Source organism: Pongo pygmaeus, chromosome 1 (genome assembly GCF_028885625.2).
Source record: "Pongo pygmaeus isolate AG05252 chromosome 1, NHGRI_mPonPyg2-v2.0_pri, whole genome shotgun sequence".
NCBI classification, from domain to species: Eukaryota; Metazoa; Chordata; class Mammalia; order Primates; family Hominidae; genus Pongo; species Pongo pygmaeus.
In genome coordinates, this window is record NC_072373.2 from 36499540 (window position 1) to 36523814 (window position 24275).

At 40.0% G+C, this 24275-nt stretch overlaps 1 protein-coding gene across 3 annotated transcripts in view; it reads right to left on the reverse strand.

Moving 5' to 3' along the window:
- The window catches only part of FLVCR1 (FLVCR choline and heme transporter 1), a 38896-nt gene that overhangs the window by 11892 nt on the left and 2729 nt on the right, over positions 1 to 24275 (reverse strand). For 2 of the 3 annotated variants that reach the window (XR_008493572.2, XM_054447550.2), the window contains exons 2-5: positions 21378 to 21522; positions 14203 to 14295; positions 12437 to 12577; positions 882 to 949 (exon numbers count right to left, since the gene is read on the reverse strand). Coding sequence is in view for 2 of the 3 variants with exons in the window: in XM_054447550.2 (XP_054303525.1) it covers positions 882 to 949; positions 12437 to 12577; positions 14203 to 14295; positions 21378 to 21522 (447 nt within the window). In the remaining variant the exon portion in view is untranslated. The remainder of the gene's footprint in view (positions 1 to 881; positions 950 to 12436; positions 12578 to 14202; positions 14296 to 21377; positions 21523 to 24275) is intronic. The other variant, XM_054447561.1, reaches the window with a different exon arrangement.

Genomic DNA, 24275 nt, shown 5'->3' on the forward strand with positions numbered 1-24275 from the left:
GCCATGGTGCCCGGCCTGTTTTTTTTGAGACGGGGATTCGCTCTTATTGCCCAGGCTGGAATGCAATGGCACGATCTAGGCTCACCACCACCTCCACCTCCCAGGCTCAAGTGTTTCTCCTGCCTCAGCCTCCTGAATAGCTGGGATTACAGGCATGCGCCACCATGCCCAGCTAATTTTGTATTTTTAGTAGAGACAGAGTTTCTCCATGTTGGTCAGGCTGGTCTCGACCTCAGGTGATCCGCCTGCCTCAGCCTTCCAAAGTGCTGGGATTACATGCGTGAGCCACCACGCCTGGCCATACTGTGTGTTTTATAAACTGGATTAAATAAGTTAAATTAAAATGATGGGAGGCCATTGTTTTGGAGTGAGCTCCCACACTAGGCCCAACAGACCAGACCACATAGAATGGTGTCACTAATGCTAGGTGCCACATAATCAAACTGAACTTTAAAAGGGGCCACTTTTCCCAAAAAAAAAAGGAGATTCACAGCAACCTATCAGATGGGGCCCAGTCCCCTTTGCTTTAATCCTATAAGGAAAGTAACTTTGTAACAACCAATCTGCTCTTCGTTCCTTGTTTCTGCTTTCTTCAGCCTTTTTCTGCCTATAAAGCCATCTCCTCTGCTCAGCTCATCAGTACCTTTCTAAATCTTTAGATGGGATGCTGTCCAATAAAGGAATTGATAATAAAAGCCAATTAGATATTTAAAGTTGTGGAAATTTCATTTTTTAACAAATATATTCTCAATTAAAACAAATGTAAATATTTGATAGCAACAATGTCATAACCCTTAATCTCATGACCCTGCTAATGACAATTATATTGCTAAAGAAAAATTCTTGGCCAGGCATGCAATCTGATATAAGCAGAAGCTTACCTCATAATATGTCAATATCATTTGATTTAATAATGTTGAGACTGAATAAAAGGCACCAGTCATGATACCTACAATAATAAATAAAGATGATATTAAGTCATGATACCTACAATAATAAAGAGAATACTAAAAGTGTGTCATTTACCAGTTCATGAAGTGACATGGAATATTATGTGACAATTGTGGAAATATATTTCTTAACACAGTTGATAAAGGAAATTAAAAACCATTGCCATTCCCTTTCAGAACATGGACTAATGAATTTAACGCCTAACTGTACTAAAGATATAATAGCAGAATTCTGTCCTAACACTATTATTATTTAGATTGACACATACTGACCATAAATCATACCCCCACATGCAACACATATATGGCAACCAGTCAAGCAATGGATTGTTTACTGAATTCCTACAATGTACTACTACAGTCAACGAATGTGCAAAGCCTAACAGAAACTGTGCTTCATAGATCTTACCTTTTTGTATCAAAGACTTACTGAAAATTCATAAGACAAAATCAGTTAATACTTTTTCTTTTGAGATGGAGGCTTGCTCTGTTGCCCAGGCTGGAGAGTAGTGGTGCAATCTCAGCTCACTGCAACCTCCGCCTCCTGGGTTCAAGCAATTCTACTGCCTCGGCCTCCCAAAGGATACTTTAAAAGTGAATAATAAAAACAACTGATTATGAGAAGCACAGGATAGGTTTGAATCCTGATGTCTCCTAGCATGTACTGTATGAATTTAGGTAAGACTCTTAACCTAAATTAAGCTAAAACTTAAGTTTATTATTTATCCATTACTAAATATTTTAAGCATATAAAATAGTATACAGAATATAACAAATATCCTCATATATCACCCAGATTTGGCAAACATTAACATTTTTCCATCTTTGCTTCAGATTCATTTTTCAGACTTTTCTCAGTCCTATTCTTTACCAAAGGCAAGCCCTAGCTTGAGCTTGGTGTTTATCATTTTATATATTACCATATATGCATATTCATAAACAATTAGAAGTATTCTGTATGTATATAAATATTATTTGTATCCATCTGCAACTTGCTGTTATTACACAATATTGAGGTGGTTTTGAGATGTATCCATGTTGATATTTTTTGTTGTAGTTCATTAGTTTTCTGTTGTACAGTATTCTATTATATTAATATACTTCAATTTAATTATCTCATCCTGTCAACAGACACTTAACGGTTTCTTTTTTAGTTTTTCACTGTTTAAAACAAGACTGCAATGAGTATTATGTTTTTGTTCTTATATATAAGGGCTTCTCTAAGTATATATCTAGAATAGACCTTCTACTTTCTAGATATAAGCAATTCGCTCTTCAAAGTAGTTGTTATCTGTTCATACTACCAGCAGAGTTCCTACTGCTCCACATCCTTGCCAAATTTGTTTTCACCAGATTTTAAATTATTTTGCCAACGTGAATGTGTGTGATATTACATCTTACTCCGGCTTTGATTTGTATTTCCTTGATTACTGGTAAGGCTGAATATCACATAAGAACAATACACACAGACACACACACACAAATGTCTTCTGGTGTCCTTGGATTGTTTGCTCTTCCTCATTTGCAAGAGTTATTTTTAACTAATACTAATCCTTTGTTGGTTATATGCATTGCAGACAATTTTCTCATAGTCTAAGTCCTGTCTTTTCCCTTTTTTAATAATTTCTTCCTAGAAAAGATTATTTTAATGTAATAATATTTATCAATATACTTCTTTAGGGTTTATGTTTTTTGCATTAAGAAATTCTTGGCTGGGCACAGTGGCTCACGCGTGTAATCCCAACACTTTGGGAGGCCGAGGTGGGTGGATCACGAGGTCAGGAGTTCGACACCAGTCTGGCCAAGGAGTTCGTGACCAGTCTGGCCAACATGGTGAAACCCCGTCTCGACTAAAAATACAAAAATTAGCCAGGCGCAGTGGCGTGTGCCTGTAGTCCCAGCTACTGGGGAGGTTGAGGCAGGAGAATTGCTTGAATCTGGGAGGCGGAGGTCGCAGTGAGCCGAGATTGTGCCACTGCACTCCAGCCTGGGTGACAGAGAGAGACTCTGTCTCAAAAAAAAGGAATTCCATAGAGCGAGACTCTGTCTCAAAAAAAAAAAAAAAAAAAAAAGACAAAGAAATTCTTTGAGAATACTAAAGATGGTCTCCTATATTTGTTCCTAAAACTTTAAAGTTCTTATTTTTACTCTTTGTTCTCTACTACAATTCATTTTTATGCATGGTATGATGTAGAGATCTAATTTTAGTTTATTTCTCCCATATGGACAATCAATTATCCTGGGACAATTTACCAAATAGTTCCTCTTCTGCAAAACCTCAAGTTTTCCTATATGTATAATGTACTAGTTGTTAGAGCAGTTTGCAAATATTCTAGTTTTTATTTTTCTAGGCATGGCAACATGACTTTAAATATAAACAAAGATGACATTCCCTGTTTTCTGCCTCAGTAATCATGGAAGCATTTACAGAGATGTCAGGCTGTATCCTTGAGTAACTTTGATGAGCAGAAACTAGCTGCCAATTCACACTGGACATGTAGTTTTAGCAAGAAATAAACTTTTCATGTTTCAGGCCACTAAAGTTTTTAAGCAGGACTTTTTTTTTTTTTTTTATACGGAGTCTCGCTCTGTTGCTCAGGATGGAGTGAAATAGCATGGTCTCGGCTCACTGCAACCTCCACCTCCCAGGCTCAAGGGATTCTCCTGCCTCAGCCTCCTGAGTAGCTGGGATTAACAGGCGCCCACCAACACACCTGGCTAACTTTTGTATTTTTATTAGAGACAGGGTTTCACCATGTTGGCCACACTGGTCTTGAATTCCTGACCTCAGGTGATCCGCCCGCCTTGTCCTACCAAAGTGCTGGAATTACAGGTATGAGCCACTGCACCTGGCCAGCAGGATTAATATAACCTAGCCTAGGTCAAGTGACACCCAAGGTAGGTCTCTGGGCTCTCTATTCTGTTCCAGTGATCTGATGTCTATCCCTTATTCATGGCATCTTAATTACCATAGATTTATAAATTTTGATAACTAAGAATAAGTCCCTTACCATGTTCTTCATCAAAATTATCTTTGTTGTTCTTGGCCCTTACTTCACTCACAGGAATTTTTACAGTTGGTTTGTTCCATTACAATCCCTGTTTAAACTGGAGATTAAAGGATGAGACCTATAGCTGGTCTAAAAACTTGTTAACAACACTTATCAAAAACACCTGGGTAACTGGCCTTTGTTATTCAACTTCCCACTGAGCTCGGGAATGCACATGGACCAGGTTGGGTTAGCCTGCGGAAGATGAGGATAACAAATGAGGCCTGTGCTCAGGCCTGAGTGTACTCTACTGCACTGCACCCTATGGTGATTTTGAATCTAATACATACTGAAATAAGGATAGCAAGAATTTGGATGAAGAATTATAATAGCAAAAAAAAAAAAATACTATGTTATCTGAACCTAGAGTATGGTATCTAAGTTTCAGATAGCAAACAGCAACAGTTGGGATAGTAAGGGATCATCTTTTCTCCAAATAGTGCAACCTCAAAAAAAAAAAATTTGGCCGGGCGTGGTGGCTCATGCCTGTAATCCCAGCACTTTGGGAGGCCAAGGTGGGTGGATCACATGAGGTCAGGAGTTTGAGACCAGCCTGGGCAACATGGCAAAACCCCATTTCTACTAAAAATACAAAAAATTAACTGGGCATAGTAGTGCGTCCCTGTAGTCTCAACTACTCTGGAGCCAGAGGCATAAGAATTGTTTGAACCCAGGAGGTGAAGGTTGCAGCGAGCAGAGATCACACCACTACACTCCAGCTTGGTCAACAGAGTCTATAAAGATATCTATTTATATTATAGACTTTATTATAGATAATTTTTTTCCAAAAAAATTTTATCTTAGTCCATTTGGGTCCTGAGTTTGGGACACTGCATATATGATCCTGAAGCTCTATTCTAGAAGTATTATTCCTTATCCACAGTATCCCACATGCAAGACTGCTCCAAGCTTATATATATCATATTAGGCATGGAGGGGGACCAGGGACATGTCTAAAAGGTATGATGTGACCCTCACACAAACATTATGATCCCTAACTCTGGACCCCTTTGGTGAAGAACATGAAGTCGAGAAACTACTCGAACTTTATCAGAAAATACTGTTGAACCCTCCACAGTGTTTCCCAACTCCTTCCTCCTTATAATTCCTTCAACAAGTAAACTCTGTTTAATTTCCTAAGCAGTTTCTGTATCTGGTTTTTTAAAATCAACCCAAATCTACAATTGGCATTTGATAACACAGTGGTCCTATAAGGATTAACTGGCACCTTTATAATCTTAAATCTTTCATAACATGGTATATCCCTCCATTTAAATTATTTAGGGGAGAGGTGGCTGGAGAAAAAATAAATTATTTAGGTTTTTTTTTTTTTTTTTTGAGACAGGATCTCACTTTGTCGCCTAGGCTGCAGTGCAGTGGCACAAACACAGCTGACTGCAGCCTTGACCTCCTGGGCTCAAGCGATCCTCCTATCTCAGCCCCATAAGTAGCTGGGACTACAGCCACAGACCACTGTGTCTGGCTAATTTTTGTATTTTTTTTGTAGAGATGAGGTTTTGCCACATTGCCTAGGATGCAGATCTCCCTTTATACCTTTCGATGTTTTATAATTTTCTCTATGAAGTTCTTTTGGTATATTTATTCTAAGATATCTTTATAGTTTTAGTTGTTATTACAAAAGATATCTTTTCATAGGAATACAATACCTGTAAATACATAGGAATGCAATTGATATTTTCACATTGTCAGCTATTTAGTAACTTTGCTAACTCATTCTTATTAGTTTTAATAGCTGTCTCTAGGTTCCCTTGTATTTTTTTTTTTTTTTTTTTTTTTTTTTTTTTTGAGACGGAGTCTCACTCTGTCGCCCAGGGTGGAATGCAGTGGCGCCATCTCGGCTCACTGCAAGCTCTACCTCCCACGTTCACGCCATTCTCCTGCCTCAGCCTTCCTAGTAGCTGGGACTACAAATGCCCACCACCACGCCTGGCTAATTTTTTGTATTTTTAGGAGAGACGGGGTTTCACCATGTTAGCCAGGATGGTCTCAATCTCCTGACCTCGTGATCCACCCGCCTCAGCCTCCCAAAGTGCTTGGATTACAGGCATGAGCCACAGCGCCCGGCCTCTCTTGTATTATTTTACTAGATGGGCGACCACCAAACATTTTCTGTAAAGGACCAGGTAGCAAACCTTTGTTAGCTTTGTAGGACATATGGTCTCTAATGTAACTAATGTAACTACTCAACTTGCCCTGGTAGTTCAAAAGCAGCTATAGACAATATGTAGACAAACAAAACTTTAATTAAAAAAACAGGCAATGGCCAGATTCGGCTCATGGGTCACGGTTTGCTGACCTCTGATATGCACAATCATATTATGAGCAATAACACCGTTTTTCTGTTTCGTATACCTTTTCTTTTTTCTTGTGTTAGTGAGCCAGCCAGGACCTCCAGTTACATGTTGAACAGAAGTGATGACAATAAATATCCTTAAGGATACTTCTTATTGATTCTTAAGGATAATGGCTCTAACGTTTGCCTTTAGTATAATATTTGCTATAGGGTCTTTGTAGATAAGCTTTATCAGGTTCAGAAAGTTCATTCGTTGGCACCTAATTAAACTAAAGAGCTTCTGCACAGCAAAAAAAAAAACTATCATCAGGGTGAACAGACAACTTACAGAATGGGAGAAAATTTCTGCAATTTATCCATCTGACAAAGGTCTAATTATCTAGAGTCTACAAATAATTTAAATTTACAAGAAAAAAACAACCTCATTAAAAAGTGGGCAAAGGACATGAACAAACACTTCTCAAAAGACATTCATGGCCACGCGCGGTGGCTCACGCCTGTAATCTCAGCACTTTGGGAGGCCGAGGCAGGCGGATCATAAGGTCAGGAGATCGAGACCATCCTGGCTAACACAGTGAAACCCCATCTCTACTGAAAAATACAAAAAATTAGCTGGGCATGGTGGCGGGCACCTGTAGTCCCAGCTACTAGGGAGGCTGAGGCAGGAGAATGGTGTGAACCTGGGAGGCAGAGCTTGCAGTGAGCCAAGATCGCGCCACTGCACTCCAGTCTGGGCAACAGAGTGAGACTCCGTCTCAAAAAAAAAAAAAAAAAAAAAAAAAGACATTTATGTGGCCAACAAACATGAAAAAAAAAGCTCAACATCACTGATAATTAGAGAAATGCAAATCAAAACCACAATGAGATACCATTTCATGTCAGTCAGAATGGTGATTATTAAAATGTCAAGAAACAACAGATGCTGGCAAGGTTGTGGAGAAAAAGGAACACTTTTACACCACTGGAGGGAGTATAAATCAATTCAACCATTGTAGAAGACAGGGTGACAATTTCCAAGATATAGAAGCAGAAATACCATTTGACCCATCAATCCCATTAGTGGGTATACACCCAAAGGAATATAAATCGTTCTATTATAAAGATACATGCACATGTATGTTCACTGCAGCACTATTCACAATAGCAAAGACATGGAATCAACCCAAATGCCCATCAATAACAGACTGGATAAAGAAAATCTGGTATGTTTACACCATGGAATACTATGCAGCCAAAAAGAAATGAGATCAAGCCGGGCGCGGTGGCTCACGCCTGTAATCTTGGCACTTTGGGAGGCTGAGGCAGTGGATCACCTGAGGTCAGGAGTTCAAGACCAGCCTGACCAACATGGTGAAACCCTGTCTCTACTAAAAATACAAAAATTAGCTGGACGTGTTGGCACATGCCTGTAATCCCAGCTACTCAGGAGGCTAAGGCAGGAGAATCACCTGAACCTGGGGGCAGAGGTTACAGTGAGCTGAGATTGTGTGCACTCCAGCCTGGGCAATAAGAGTGAAACTCCATCTCAAAAAAAAAGAAATGAGATCATGTCCTTTGCAGGGACATGGATGGAGCTGGAAGCAGTTATTCTCAACAAACTAAGGCAAGAACAGAAAACCAACCACAACATGTTCTCACTTATAAGTGGGAACAAAATGATGAGAACACATGGACACATGGTGCACGGGGGTGGAAACAACACACATTGGGACCTTTGGGGTTTGGGGGAGGAAGAGCATCAGGAATAATAGCTAATGGATGCTAGGCTTAATACCTAGGTGATGCCTGAAGTCAGGAATTCAAGACCAACCTGGCTAACATGGCAAAACCCCATCTCTACTAAAAACACAAAAATTAGCCAAGTGTGGTAGCACATGCCTGTAGTCCCAGCTACTCATGAAGCTGAGGCAAGAGAATCGCTTGAACCTGGGAGGTGGAGGTTGCAGTGAGCCAAGATAATGCCACTGCACTCCAGCCTGGGTGACAGAGTGAGAAACCAACAAAACCGAATATTGGGGGAAATTCAGCCAGATATCAGGCAAAATTCACCCCCGATATTTCACGTAGGTTCTTTTCTATTTTCCCTAAGTGTCAGCCGGTCTGAGAAATAAAGGGACAGAGTACAAAAGACAGAAATTTTAAAGCTGGGCATCCAGGGAAGACATCACATGTCGGCAGGTTCCATGATGCCCCCCTGAGCCGTAAAACCAGCAAGTTTTTATTAGTGGTTTTCAAAAGCGGAGAGAGTGTACGAATGGGGTGTGGGTCACAGGGATCACGTGCTTCACAAGGTAATAGAATATCACAAGGCAAATGGAGGCAGGGTGAGATCACAGGACCACAGGACCAGGGCAAAATTAAAATTGTTAATGAAGTTCCCAGCATGCACTGTCATTGATAACACCTTATCAGGAGACAGGGTTTGAGAGCAGACAACTGGTCTGACCAAAATTTATTAGGCGGGAATTTCCTCGTCTTAATAAGCCTGGGAGCGCTATGGGAGACTGGGGCTTATTTCATTCCTACAGCTTCAACCATAAAAGACGGCCACCCCCAGAAGCGGCCATTTTAGAGGCCTACCCTCAGGGACGCATTCTCTTTCTCAGGGATGTTCCTTGCTGAGAAAAAGAATTCAGTGATATTTCTCCCATTTGCTTTTGAAAGAAGAGAAATATGGCTCTGTTCCGCCCGGCTCACCGGCGGTCAGAGTTTAAGGTTATCTCTCTTGTTCCCTGAACATTGCTGTTATCCTGTTCTTTTTTCAAGGTGCCCAGATTTTATATTGTTTAAACACACATGCTCTACAAACAATTTGTGCAGTTAATGCAATCATCACAGGGTCCTGAGGCAACATACATCCTCCTCAGCTTACAAAGATGACGGGATTAAGAGATTAAAGTAAAGACAGGCATAGGAAATCACGAGGGTATTGATTGGGGAAGTGATAAGTGTCCATGAAATCTTCACAATTTATGTTCAGAGATTGCAGTAAAGACAGGGGCAAGAAATTATAAAAGTATTAATTTGGGGAACTAATAAATATCCGTGAAATCTTCACAATTTATGTTCTTCTGCCATGGCTTCAGTCGGTCCCTCCATTCGGGGTTCCTGGCTTCCCGCAACAACCGAGATTGCAATTAACTTAATCATTTATGTATAGTCAAGTTTTTTGGTTTTTTTTTTTTCTCAGATGGAGTCTTGCTCCGTCACCTAGGCTGGAGTGCAGTGGCACAATCTCAGCTTACTGCAACCTCTGCATCCTGGGTTCAAGCGATTCTCCTGCCTCAGCCTCCCGAGTAGCTGGGACTACAGGTGCACACCCACCATACCCACCTAATTTTTGTATTTTTAGTAGACACAGGGTTTTGCCATGTTGGCCAGGCTGGTCTTGAACTGGCCTCAAGTGATCCACCCACCCTGGCCTCCCAAAGTGTTGAGATTATAGGAATGAGCCACTGTGCCTGGCCCCAGTAAGTATTAAGTGATGTGGTATCAAAGACACCAAAACTCCACAGATATCTGAGTGTTCACTGAAGGCACCATCTAACACCCTCGATGGTGCCATTTTCTTCCTCCCCTTTGTCTATTCAAATCCAATCCTCTCTTCAAGGCCCAGCTCAACCACTCCCTGCCATCCCTAGGCCTTCCCTTCATTTATCCTTTCTCAATGATAGGCCTCAATGAAGGCCTTCAGCATGCACTTGCCATACAACTTATCTTGTGTTGTTATCCTTTTGATAAATACCGACTATATTGTTGCTTTTCAGATGTTTATATTATCTCCCCAATTAGACGATCAATTTCCTATGGGCAGAAATCATATATCATGCCTCTTTCTAGAGGCAAGAATGAACAATAAGTGAGGCAAACATTAAGCTAGCTCTTATAGGATTGCTTACAGAAAAAAGAAGCACATTTCCAATAAAAGAAATATTGGCACAAAATTACAGAGACTAGAATTAACAGTGTATATGCATGTGGAGATGTGTCTCTGTATGTGTGTGTGTGTGTGTATGTCTGTGACAGAGGTTGGTTATAAGCGTGGCTGAAAGAGAATTTTGTATTGGGAAAGTGAGGGATAAAAGAGTGATAAGAAAAAAGCCAGGCCAGATGCGGTGGCTCACGCCTGTAATCCCAGCATTTTGGGAGGCCAAGGAAGGAGGATCACAAGGTCAGGAGTTTGAGACCAGCCTGGTCAACATGGTGAAACCCTGCCTCTACTAAAAAAACAAAAATTAGCTGGGCATGGTGGTGTGTGCCTGTCATCTCAGCTACTAGGGAGGCTGAGGCAGGAGAATTGCTTGAACCTGAGAGGCGGAGGTTGCAGTGAGCCGAGATCGTGCCACTGTCCTCCAACCTGGGCGACAGAGCAAGATTCCATCTCAAAAAAAAGAAAAAGAAAAAAGCCACCTTAAATGACAGGCAAAAGAAATGAATTTGCTCTACTATTTAACAATAAGCCACTATATTTTCTCTATATCTAATTAGGAATTTTAGGTTTAACCTAAACAAGGAGGTAACCAGCAAAATTAAGAAAATGAACTATGTCATGCAAAAGTATTAATATATAAGGATGAGACGATATGGCATCTGGGATTTGCTTTAAAATATTCCAAGAAAGGCCAGGCGTGTTGGCTCACGCCTGTAATCCCAGTACTTTCGGAGGCCAAGGCAGGCAGATCACCTGAGGTCAGGAGTTTGAGACCAACCTGGCCAACATGGTGAAACCCCATCTCTACTAAAAATATGAAAAATTAGCCAGGCATGGTTGCGGGCGCCTGTAATCCCAGCTACTTGGGAGGCTGAGGCAGGAGAATTGCTTGAACCTGGGAGGCGGAGGTTGCAATGAGCTGAGATCGCGCCACTGCACTCCAGTCTGGACAACAAGAGCAAAACTCTGTCTCAAAAAAATACATTCCAGGAAAAAAACTGGAGGAAATAGATGAAGCAAGAATGGCAAAATGTTGATAACTGTTGAAGCTGGATGATGGCATACACAGGATATGGGAATATGGGAATTTATTAGATTAAATGTTCAACTTTGGTGATTAGCAATTTCTACTGAAAAAAAAAGGAACTAATCCTGATAAAAATAGTTTAGGTCAGGACTTAATCTGTTACAACTTGTAAAACATTTATGTACTAGGTCCCCAAAAAATGTGAAACAGAGAATAGCAGTGAGTGATTTCTGGAGGCAAGTAAGACAGAAATAGGGAGTGCTAGTGTTCATGTAAATGGTGCTAACACAAGAAACAAAGAATGAACTGTCAGAAAACTCTGAAGAAAACCAAGTGTGTTGGTGTCTGCAGTCAAAGCTAGTGTCAGGATGAATACCTGTCAGCTATCCTGAAAGATCTGGAGAGAGAGAATTTTCTTAGATGTCAGAACTGGTTAAGGTGAGCTCCTTAATATCTAGTTTTGACTGAGTAGTCAAAACAGATGCCAGCTTTCACAGTGTCAAAGAAAGGTATTGTTGATAGCATTTTCCACCTGCTTACATCAGGATAACTATAGTTCACAAATGGCCTAAAATACTCCATGAGAACTCACAAAAGAAGACCGAGTTTCTCTATTTGAGAACTAGTTTTCTTTTCTTTTCTTTCTTTTTTTTTTTTTTTTTTTTTTTTTTGAGATAGTCTCACTCTATTGCCCAGGCTGGAGTGCGGTGGCACAATCTTGGCTCACTGCAACCTCTGCCTTCTAGGTTCAAGCGATTCTCCTGCCTCAGCCACCCAAGTAGCTGGGATTACAGGCGTGTGCCACAACGCCCAGCTAATTTTTGTATTTTTAGTAGAGATGGGGTTTCACCGTGTTCACCAGGCTAGTCCCGAACTCCTGACATCAAGTGATCCACACACCTCGGCCAACTCAAGTGCTGAGATTACCAGCATGAGCCATCACACCTGGCCGAAAACTACCTTTTAAAAATTATTATTTTTAAAAACATGTAAGAAGATCCATCCTGGATTTTCTGCTTTTAGTTTAAAATTTAAGTTCATGATTATGCTATAGAGTTAACAGGCCAATCTCATTGAAGTTCAAACCAGTAGGTTAACTGAAAAGAATCCACAATGCTGAAAGGCTCACACAGACATTAAAGAAAGTACAAGAAAACCACTTACCATAAGTGATCAACAGAAGGACAAAAGGAATGTTTTTAAACAGGTTTCTTATTGATTTCTTATAGGAGTACTCTTCAGGGGGACTGTCTTGAAGAGCTGCTTGAGCCTGACTTGGTGGATACGGAGGTTTTTCTTTGAAGGCTGAGAACATACATGAAAAGGATTATGTATATTTAATATATATACAATATGTTGTTATATATTACAATATGTAATTATATGTATCTTTCTTAGTGAGCAGACAGAATACAGTTTAAGTTTAAAGAGGTAGTATAAGTCTTTTATGGTAAGGGTTTTCATTTTCACTGATTTCTAAGTGAAGAATAGTTTAACACTGTCATCTCAGTTGTCTGAAACTGACTAAAACTCAGAGATACGGCCAATTCACAAAAGTGAACTGCAAAACTATCAATAATATGCCACAACCTTGCCTACTGATTATTCTATTTTTACCTAAGAAAGACTAATTTTTACTACATTAAATATTCAACAATTCTACTTTTAAATTCAGTTCAATTTGTAATTAGAGATAAACATGAAGGCTGGGCACAGGGGCTCATGCCTGTAATCCCAGCTCTTTGGGAGGTTGAAGGGGGAAGAACCCTTGAGCCTGGGAGGTCAAGGCTGCAGTGAGCTGTGATTGTGCCATTGCACTCCAGCCTGGGCAACAGAGCAGAACCCTGTCTCAAAAAAAAAAAAGGAAAATAAAAGAAATAAAAAATCAGATATGAGGAAGCCAATATACTATTGAACTTTTAAAGGACTTGAGTTAGTAACCATTTTCTTCTGAAATTTGATATAAAGTTTATCATCTGATCCAATTGCACCTCTGGGATTGAAAAACTCCAGGTGGATTCATGGAAGCAGAGCTAGGTCTTGCTAACTCACTTGAGCTGCATATGGAAAATACAGGGGTAGAGCTAAGAGATATAAAAGTGTAGTATATGGTGTCTGAAAACTCTAAGTTTTAGCACTGTCCATTTCTAGTTAGAAATTTCACAGGCATCCCAGGCAGACATCTAGAGACCACCTTTTTGCTGTGCAGGAAAGGATTGACCAACTTTCCACAAAAGATACTAGAGAGAGATTTCTTTAGGGTTAGGCTAACCAGAAGTCAAGACTAATTCATAGGCCAAGCATGGTGCTCACTTCTGTAATCCCAGCACTTTGGGAGGTCAAAGTGGGTGCATCACTTGAACAAGACTGTCTCTAGAAAAAAATTGTTTAAACTAGCTAGGCATGGCAGCATGCACCTGTAATACTAGCTACTTGCGAGGCTGAAGCGAGAGGATCGCTTCAGGATCGCTTCACTGAGCCCAGGAATACAGGCTGCAGTGAGCTGGGATCATATCACTACACTCTAGCCTAGGTGATAAAGCAAGACCTCGTTTGTAAAAAACAAACAAAAAAACACAAAAAACTATTTACAGAAGGGCTGAACTGCTAAAATATGGTACAGCAGAAATTAAAATCTAGACTTTGTATTGACTCAAAACTTTAAACTCTCTCAAAATTGTTAACTACAATAGAAGGAAAATACTGTACTTCATTGAATCTAAGATACTCTAATACTTGCAGTCAATGATCTTGCCAGGTATCAATAGAAGGTTTTCACATAACCATGTCTCAATTACCACAAATGTTAGATGCCACTGATTATTAAAGGCACCTTGATTTCAGAGATTTCATGAAAAAAGTATACCTCAGGATTGATGAAACAGGGTAAATTCAAAAAGAAAAAAGAAGCCCAGCACAGTGGCTCACACCTGTAATCCCAGCACTTTGGGAGGCCGAGGCAGGTGGATCATTTGAGGTCAGGAGTTCGAGACCAGCCCGGCCAACATGGTGAAACCCCGTCTCTACAAAAAAATACAAAAATTAGCCAGGCATTAATGGTGGCACATACCTGTAGTCCAAGCTACTTAGGAGGCTGAGGCAGGAATTGCTTGAACCCAGGAGGTGGAGGTTGCAGTGAGCCGAGATTGTGCTACTGCACTCCAGCCTGGGCAATGGAGTGAGACTGTCTCAAAAAACAAAACAAACAAACAAAAAGAAACAGAAAGAAAAAAGAAGGTAAATGGATTCAGAAAATAATATTGTTTAGGAATTTTTTTTAGAAATTAGGATTTTTCTGCCATCCTCAGCCAGACAGGAAGAAAAAAAATTTTTTTAATAGAAATTAGGATTTTTTTTTTAATTGGCCATTTCTTTCTTCCAACAAGGAAGACCTGCTTTGTGTTTGAAAGAGGGTTAGATCTGCTGGACCTATCAACTGGAATCATTTGGAAATTAAAAATAATACAGATTTTGAGATTCTACCCAAGGCTCAATGAATCAGAAACTCCAGGATGAAGCCAAAGAAACTGTTTTAAACACAAAACTCCCCAAATGCTTTTGAAAACCAGCCAGGGAGAAACAATCACTGGGAAAGTAAGAAATGAACCTTAAAATTTCCATGAAATACTATAATTCTCTAATTTTCCTGTTTACTGCTAAAAATTTTTTAAATTACAGTTCATTGCTGACCAACACATTAACTGTGACATAACTAAAACTTATCAAACTAAAATATATTTCTCTTTTTACAGATCTCACAACTAATTAAAGAGGAGATATAACTCATAAATATTTACTTTTTAATATCCTTACATTGGAAGGCTGGTACACATAAAAGGTTTAAGTTGCAAATCCTCCTCTTCCTTTCATTCTATCTGATCTTGTACTGTTAGGATGTCTGTTGTCTTTTCCTGAGTCTCTTTGTATCCTAATCAGATAGGAAATATCTCTTTTTACTAAGATTGGTAATGCAGAACTCACATAGTCATAAAACAAAGTTTCAGAAAATAAAAACTATGCTTACAAGGTAGTCATGGGTATTTAATGAATCTTAAGTCTCTTACTTTTTTATTTACCATGGCAAAATAAATCTAAATGGCCCAAATCTGAACTGAAATGCAAAAATGAAAATATTTCTGACTTCTGGCTGGGCACAGAGGCTCACGCCTCTAATCCCAACACTTTGGGAGGCCTGAGGTGGGCAACTCACCTGAGGTCAAGAGTTGGAGACCAGCCTGGCCAACATGGCAAAAACCTGTCTCTACTAAAAACACAAAAATTAGCCAGGGGTGGTGGGCACCTTAATCTCAGCTACTTGGGAGGCTGAGGCAGGAGAATCACTTGAACCCAGGAGGCGGAGGTTGCTGTGAGCCACGGTCGCACCACTGCACTCCAGCCTGGGCGACAGAGTGAAACTGTGTCTCAAAAATGAAAAGAAAAGAAAATACTTCTTACCAGTCTTTATATCCATTACATTTATTTTTTGAATACAAGAGTTATCTGTTAGTTTCAGGAAGTCAAACAATCTTTTGGCAAAAATCAAGCCTGTATTTACCAGCTACATGTTGTAGGAAAGTCGAACTTAAGTCTACTTGAAGAAAGAGAAACAAAAAGCCATGGATCTATGACCTTGTTTACGCCTAACTGCTACTTTCAAAGGATGAAATATGGCTTCTTCTTTCTCCTTTGAAACTGAAAAATAATAGCTTTCTATTGTCTTCTCCCAATTATTTGAAGCAGTTATTCTCCACTTCTGGCGTTAGTCTTATAAAGTAGCCAAAATATTCTCGAGCACCACATTTAAACTTTTCCTCCTGTGATGAATACGTTGCAAATCTATTGCTGTTTAGGGCTACTTTTACATTTTAAAACCATATTTTAACATTTTTAAAATTTCATTATTTGTCCCTGTGTGATTCAGGCATATATTACATATATTAGGTTATTATAAGACAAATAAATGTTTGAATCCTGGCTCTGCCTCAGCTCACTGTATGACTTTGAGGAAGTAAACTCCTGTCTCTCACCTTTACAGCTTTCTCATCGATAAAATGTAAATAACAATAGCAAGCTGTTATGAAGAATACATGATACAATATACGTAAAATAATTCTCTAATTATCAAGTGCAACACAAAATATATTGTCTTTTTTTGAGCAATATTTATTTAAAAAAATCAGAGACTGCCTCAGGAGTTTGAAATTCTTACAGACTAAGTTAAATGGATTTCTGTTAAGAGTATGCAGCTGGGCCAGGCATGGTGGCTCACGCCTATAATCCCAGCACTTTGGGAAGCCGAGACAAGCGGATCACCTGAGGTCAGGAGTTTGAAACCAGCCTGACCAACATGGAGAAACCCTGCCTCTAGTAAAAATACAAAATTAGCCGGGTGTGGTAGTGCACGCCTGTAATTCCAGCTACTCGGAAGGCTGAGGCAGAATGGCTTGAATCCGGGAGGCGGAGGTTGCGGTGAGCCGAGATCGCGTCACTGCACTCCAGCCTGGGCAACAAGAGCTAAACTCTGTCTCAAAATAAAATAAAATAAAATAAAGTTTATAGATATCTTGAATTAAGAATCAAAAGCAGCTGGGCGTGGTGGCTCATACCTGTAATCCCAGCACTTTGGGAGCCCAAGGCAAGCTGGGAACAGCCTGGGCAACATGGTGAAACCCTGTCTACAAAAAACATAAAAAATAGCCAGGCATGGTGGCACACACCTGTAGTCCCAGCTACTCAGAGGGCTGAGGTAGGAAGATTGCTTGAGCCTGGCCAGGAGATCGAGGGTGCAGTGAGATGAGATTGTGCCACTGCACTCCAGCCTGGGTGACAGGGCGAGACCCCATCTCTTAAAAAAGAATCAAAAGTAAAATTATCACGCCTGTAATCCCAGCACTTGGCCGAGGTGGGCGGATCACGAGGTCAGGAGATCAAGACCATTCTGGCTAACACAGTGAAACCCTGTCTCTACGAAAAATACAAAAAATTAGCCGGACGCGGTGGCGGGTGCCTGTAGTCCCAGCTACTCAGGAGGCTGAGGCAGGAGAATGGCGTGAACCTGGGAGGCAGAGCTTGCAGTGAGCCAAGATCGCGCCACTGCACTCTGGCCTGGGTGAAAGAGCGAGACTCTGTCTCAAAAAAAAAAAAAAAAAAAAAGTAATATTATGCACACGTTATATGCTTATGTGTTTAAGCACATTAATATTAAATATTTTTATTGTGATTACTTTTGGCTTCTGTCATCCACTCATTTTAGTGAATCAGGAAAGTATTTTAATTGACACATGAGTTAAATGACATAGTTTACTGCTCTGCTGCACAAGAACAGCTTTTAAATACAACAGCATTACCACTTATGCAAGAATCTGAATTTGAACAAAAAATAAGGCTCAGTAAAAATTAAAATGATATTTTTTATCTGTAACTTTTATATAGGGAGTTAAATTGTCTAGGCTTAAATCTGACCTTCAGTGTTTAACCTTGGACAAATTAGATTTAACTAACTTCTGTGCCTCAGTTTCCTCATCTATAAAATGGGAATAATATTGGTACCCTCCTCATAGAGTCATGAGGATTAAATGAGATACGGCATGTAGTAAGCCTCCAAACATGTTTGGCACATACCAACAAACCAAATGTTTGAGGCTATAATAGAGTTCTCCTAATAGGAATAGGGTATTAGTGCGAAATTCAGTGGAATGCTTAGGTTAATTCCTGGAAACACTAGATGGATTATACTCAATATAAGCTCCATGAGGGAGAGGAACAGTTACATGGCATGAACCTTTGAGACAATATTTTAAGCAGACTGCTGAGTATCAATTTAGTACATATCACATTGCGGAAAAATCTCAACAAAATTAAATTATTTTATAAGAATGTGGTGGGACTTCCAAAGTAAGTATGGGTAGAATTTAGAGAGAAGTAAAATCACCTTTTAGTAATTAAGCAACTTTATTTGGTATGGATTTTTTAAGTAATCCAAAGTTTGCTCAATAGCAAATATTTGGGAATGAGAAAAACAAGTACGTGTTCTATTTAAATGTCACAATTTTCAACTTCAGACTTTCATATCACAACTGTATATTATCTTGCTTTTATAATATGCTTGGGATCATAAAATTAAAATTAGAGTCCTCCAAGCAAACGTTGACAAAGAGCCTTTTTTAAATGCCATTTTTCCCATTATTTTCCCCTCATTTCTATTTCCACTCTCTACCTGTAGGCCATGAGTACATAATTAGTTAAGTACATAATTAGATCTCTCTTTTAATTTCTCAAATAACAAAGGGTAATATGCCAATAGTCATACCTATTATTATCATTCTTGGTCTCCCTCCTTCAACAAATAAAAATCTTTTATTTGTAGCAGTTTAAACATACACACATCACATGTATGATTTCATGATATCTTACATGCAATCTCTTACTTTCTCACTTCTTTCTGAGAAAGCAATTGAAGAGGATTTTTTTTTTTTTTAAAAAAAAGGAAAATCAGAATTTATGTGAAGACACAAAAGCAATCAAAAGAAAGAGAATTTTGGCCAGGTGCAGTGGCTCACACCAGTAATCCCAGCACTTTGGGAGGCCGAGGCAGGCGGATCATTTGAGGTCAGGAGTTCGAGACCAGACTGGCCAACATGGTGAAACCCCGTCTCTACTGAAAACACACAAAAAAGGCCGGGCTCGGTGGCTCATGCCTGTAATTCCAGCACTTTGGGAGGCCAAGGCGGGCAGATCACCTGAGGTCAGAAGTTCAAGACCAGCCTGGCCAACATGGTGAAACCCCGTCTCTACTAAAAATACAAAAATTAGCCAGGCATGGTGGCACACGCCTGTAATCTCAGCTACTTGGGAGGCTGAGGCACAAGAATCCCTTGAATCTGGGAGGCAGAGGTTGCAGTGAGTCGAAATCGCGCCACTGCACTCCAGCCTGGCTGACAGAGCAAGACTCTGTCTCAAAAAAAAAAAAAAACCAAAAAAATTAGCCAAGCGCAGTGGCAAACGCCTGTAATCCCAGGGAGGGAGGCTGAGGCACGAGAACTGCTTGAACCCAGGAGGCAGAGATTGCAGTGAGTCCAGATAGCACCACTGCCCTCCAGCCTGGGTGACAGAGCGAGACTCCGTCTCGATAAAAAAAAAAAAAAGAGAGAATTCTATACTTTAAAAATCCCGATTGCTGGCCGAGCCTGGTGGCTCATGCCTATAATCCCAGCACTTTGGGAGGTTGAGGCAGGTGGATCATTTGAGGTCAGGAGTTCAAGACCAACCTGACCAACATGGTGAAACCCTGTCTCTACTGAAAATACAAAAATTAGCTGGGCATGGTGGTGCATGCCTGTAAGCCCAGCTACTCGGGAGGCTGAGGCAGGAGAATCACTTGAACCCGGGAGGTAGAGGTTTCAGTGAGCTGAGATCGTGCCACTGCACTCCGGCCTGGGTGACAGAGCGAGACTCTGTCTCAAAAAACAAACAAACAAACAAAAATCCCTATTGCAAATGGAAGGTCCATTTATGCAAAATGTATTTCCTATTTCATCTAGCAAATCAAACATGGCTACCAGAAAAGTAGACTTAAGAATTTTGGTGTTTTTACCGCATGTTCTCACTCATAGGTGGGAATTGAACAATGAGAATACATGGACACAGGAAGGGGAACATCACACACCGGGGCCTGTTGTGGGATGGGGGAAGGGGGGAGGGATAGCATTGGGAGATATACCTAATGTAAATGACGAGTTACTGGGTGCAGCACACCAACATGGCACATGCACACATATGTAACAAACCTGCACGTTGTGCACATGTACCCTAAAACTTAAAGTATAATAAAAAAAATAATAATAATTTTGGTGTTTTTTTTAAGAATACAAATTTCTTTTAAAACTTTGCTAAACTGCTAAAATAGGATAGGGATAATGTGTCCTTCTTAGTAGTCTGCACATTACAAATATGCCACTCCCTAACTAACTGAAAACAAAAACCAACAAGTGGATTAGACATGTTTGAATACTTCATATGTTACCAAGAGAACATTCTGCTCATTATATTAAGGGAAATTAAGTACGTGGCCTGAGCTTCCTGTACCTGGATCCTGCAGTTCATCTACCAAGGCAGTCTCTATTCAAACACTCTAGAATCTTCAGCATACATTTCTTTGAAAACTAAGGATTTTATATCTGGAGATCACAAAATATGAATTTTCCATTACTATTGTAGCTATTGTAAAAACTAGTATATAAATTTAAAACTCCAGCTATAATGAAATTATAAATTTGAATGATTAAAAGATGGCATTTCAACTTTATGAGTTCTTTTCCTCTACAAATCAATTTCAGATGAGTGCCTAAAGGGCAATAGTATAGTTATGCTAGCAGCTATATTACTTAAATAAACCTTACCTATCCTTTTCCCTGAAATCAAAACTTTCCCATTAAAAATAAACTTTAAAAAGCAGACCTTCCCAAAGCTTCTTCCAAACTGATGATGGCTGCTTGCAGCTGATTTTGACTGACTGCTTCAAGAGACAGGCTCAGCCGAGACGACTCAGTGACGAGTGGTGGCAGCCGTGCTTTGCTGGAGTGGCCTAACAAGTAGATAGTTGCCACAGTTTGAAATTCTGCTGAACAGCTTGCTGCTGCCCAGGACCATTCACTAGTCAACATTTTCAGATCCAGTTAATTGTTAAATTGGAAATCCTTGGGAGAATTTAGCATTACCAGAAAGACCATAGCCTACGTGCATCACTTCAAAGCATGGCAAGAACTTGTTCCTGGCTAGGTAGGCATAAGAGGCATAAGATGCAGACCATGTAGGCGAATATGGGAAGAGGAGGCAGGTAATATATTTGAAACCAACAGTTACCAAGAATAAAAGTTAGTAGAGGGATAAATGAATTAGTCTTCAAACCCTTCACAATGTGAAAACAAATGCAGTGGGCCATAACATCCCTAGGGTTGTAGCATTCATTACCTGAGCAAGACAGGGCATGGAAGAATGAAACAAGCGCATGACACTTGAGATATTATCAACAAAAATTTCCAGAGTTAGTTATCCTCAAATTTCTACCATGCATTCATTTAAGCTTTAGGGAAAGTAATTCACTTACCAATTGCTGTTAAAATAAATAAAAGTGTGGCAACAGCTGATGTTCCATAAAACATGGTGCTGATATTACAAGCCAGGAGATTTGTGTCATTCTGTGTGTTGGGTACTAAAACTGGTGGTAGCAAAAAGCCAACTGCAGTTCCAAGCTGAAAAACACATAGTCCTGTTAACAGCTATTATCATTAGAGAAAAAAGTAAATGCTAGCAATTAACAGAACATAAAGAGGACAGCTAGTGTTCATAAAGGTGCTTTGAAAATTAAACTATTATGTTCTTTTTTTTTTTTTTTTTTTTTGAGACAAAGTCTCACTCTGTTGCCCAGGCTGGAGTGCAGTGACACAATCTTGGCTCACTGCAACCTCTCCCTCCCAGGTTCAAGCAATTCTCCTGCCTCAGCCTCCTGAGTAGCTGGGATTACAGGCACGCGCCACCACGCCCAGCTAATTTTTGTATTTTAGTACAGATGGGGTTTCACCATGTTGGTCAGGCTGGTGTCGAACTCCTGACCTCATGATCCGCCCGCCTTGGCCTCCCAAAGTGCTGGGATTACAGGCGTGAGCCACTGCACCCAGCCTAAACTACTACGTTCTAATGTCTTTTTTACTATTGTATTGTTAAAGGGAAATTGCTCACCAATATCTTTCCTATTCAAAAAACGTTTACTGAGTTCCTACCATCTGAGTGATGCTGCTATTACAAAGCTGTGTAATATACAGTCCTTGCCCTGCAGATGCTTACAAAAGGGGAATAAGAATATGTAAAATAAGGCTGACAAAAGATGACCTACAGAATGAGAAAATATTTGTAAATTATATATCTGATCAGGGTATAGCTTCCAGAATATATAAAGAACTATTACAGCTCAACAACAAAAAAGCAATATCCCAATTTTAAAATGGGCAAAAGACTTGAATAGACATTTCTCCAAAGAAGATATACAAATGGTCAATAAGCATTTGAAAACATGCCCAAATCAAAACCATAAGATACCACTCCACACCAGGTAGCATGGCTACTATAACAATAATAATAGCAATAGAAAAGTGTTGGCAAGAATGTGGAAAAACTGGAACCCTTGAATACTGCTGGTGGGATTATAAAATGGTGCAGCCACTGCAGACAAGTTTGGCAGTTCCTTAATAAGTTTAACATAGAATTACCATATGACCTAGCAATTCTACTCCTAGGTATAAGTCCTCAAAACTGAAAACAGAAATTCAAACAAATAATTATATATGAATGTTCATAGCAGCCCTATTCACATTACCACAATAACCAAAAGGTGAAAATAACCCAAACGTTTATCAACAGATAAATGGATAAACAAAATGTGGTATATTCATACAATGAAATATTATTCAGCTATTAAAAAGGAATGTACTGATAACAGTGCTACCACATGGATGAACTTTGCAAATAAGCTAAGTGAAAGAAGCCAGACACAAAAGGTCACCTACTGTATGATTCCATTTATATGAAATATCCAGAACAGGTCAATCCACAGAAAGAGAAGGGAAACTAGTACTTGCCACTGGCTAGGGGAGGGGGCAATGGTGGGGAAGTGACTGTTTAGTAGGTATTGGGCCTTCTTTGGGGGTGGATAAAAATGTTTTGAAACTAGACAGAAGTAACAGTTGCACAACACTATAAATGTACTAAATGCCACTGAATTGTACACATTAAAATGGTTAGTTTTATGTTATGTGAATTTTACCTCAACAAAAAATATGGCTAAATATCATAATCACAAGAAATAAAATCAAACTATTAGGAGGTTCAATGGAGGAAGGTTTTTAGGAGGAAGATTTTTAGGAGGAAGGGCGTGAGGAGGAAGGGCCCAAGAAAGGAGTCTGAGGCAGAGATAGTCACACTTATCAAATATTTCATTTGCTCCCTTACAAAAAGCTAGATAGAGGCCGGGCGCGGTGGCTCACGCCTGTAATCCCAGCACTTTGGGAGGCCGAGGCGGGTGGATCACGAGGTCAGGAGATCAAGACCATCCTGGCTAACATGGTGAAACCCCATCTCTACTAAAAAATACAAAAAATTAGCTGGGTGTGGTGGCGGGCGCCTGTAGTCCCAGCTACATGGGAGGCTGAGGCAGGAGAATGGCATGAACCTGGGAAGGCAGAGCTTGCAGTGAGCCAAGATCGCGCCACTGCACTCCAGCCTGGGGGACAGAGCGAGACTCCGTCTCAAAATAAATAAATAAATAAATAAATAAAAATAAAACAAAAAGCTAGATAGAAAGAATATAACTGGTAATTACAAGAGAGTGTGGTAATACAGTACTGTGATTGAGACATAGAGTGCCAAGACTGGGGAGACCACGTAATTTACTATCCATCTAGAATACTCTTCAGAATGAAAGGGACTTCATTAGTAATTATACCAGACAACAGGTGTACCACCTGGACTATCCCAAGCAAACTGGGACATATGATCATGGTAGCTAAGAGGGCACTTTGGGGGAGCACCTTATATAGAAATATTATTCAGCTATCAAAAAGAATGAAAAGAAATGGGGTTCAGAAAAAGTTCCTGGAGGAGCAAAGATCTGAATAAGAAATTGGAGTTAGTCAAGTGAAGAAATATTCCAAGCCAATAGGACATTACATACAAGGCCAGGAGGGAAAGGGCATGACCTTGTGAGAAACTGTAAGTAGGCATAGTTCTGCACAGAGCAGAGAAAGCATACGTCTGTGGGGACAGGGGTCGTGGAGACAGATAAAGTGGAAGGGCTGGCAGGAGGCAGATCTGGAGGGTCCCATATGTCACATTAGAGTGTTTGAATTTTATCCTAAGGACAATGGAAGCCACTGCAGGGGGTAAGGATGTGCCCTGAACAGATTCGCACGTTGTAAAAGACCACACTGGATGAATGTGAGAACAAAGGGAA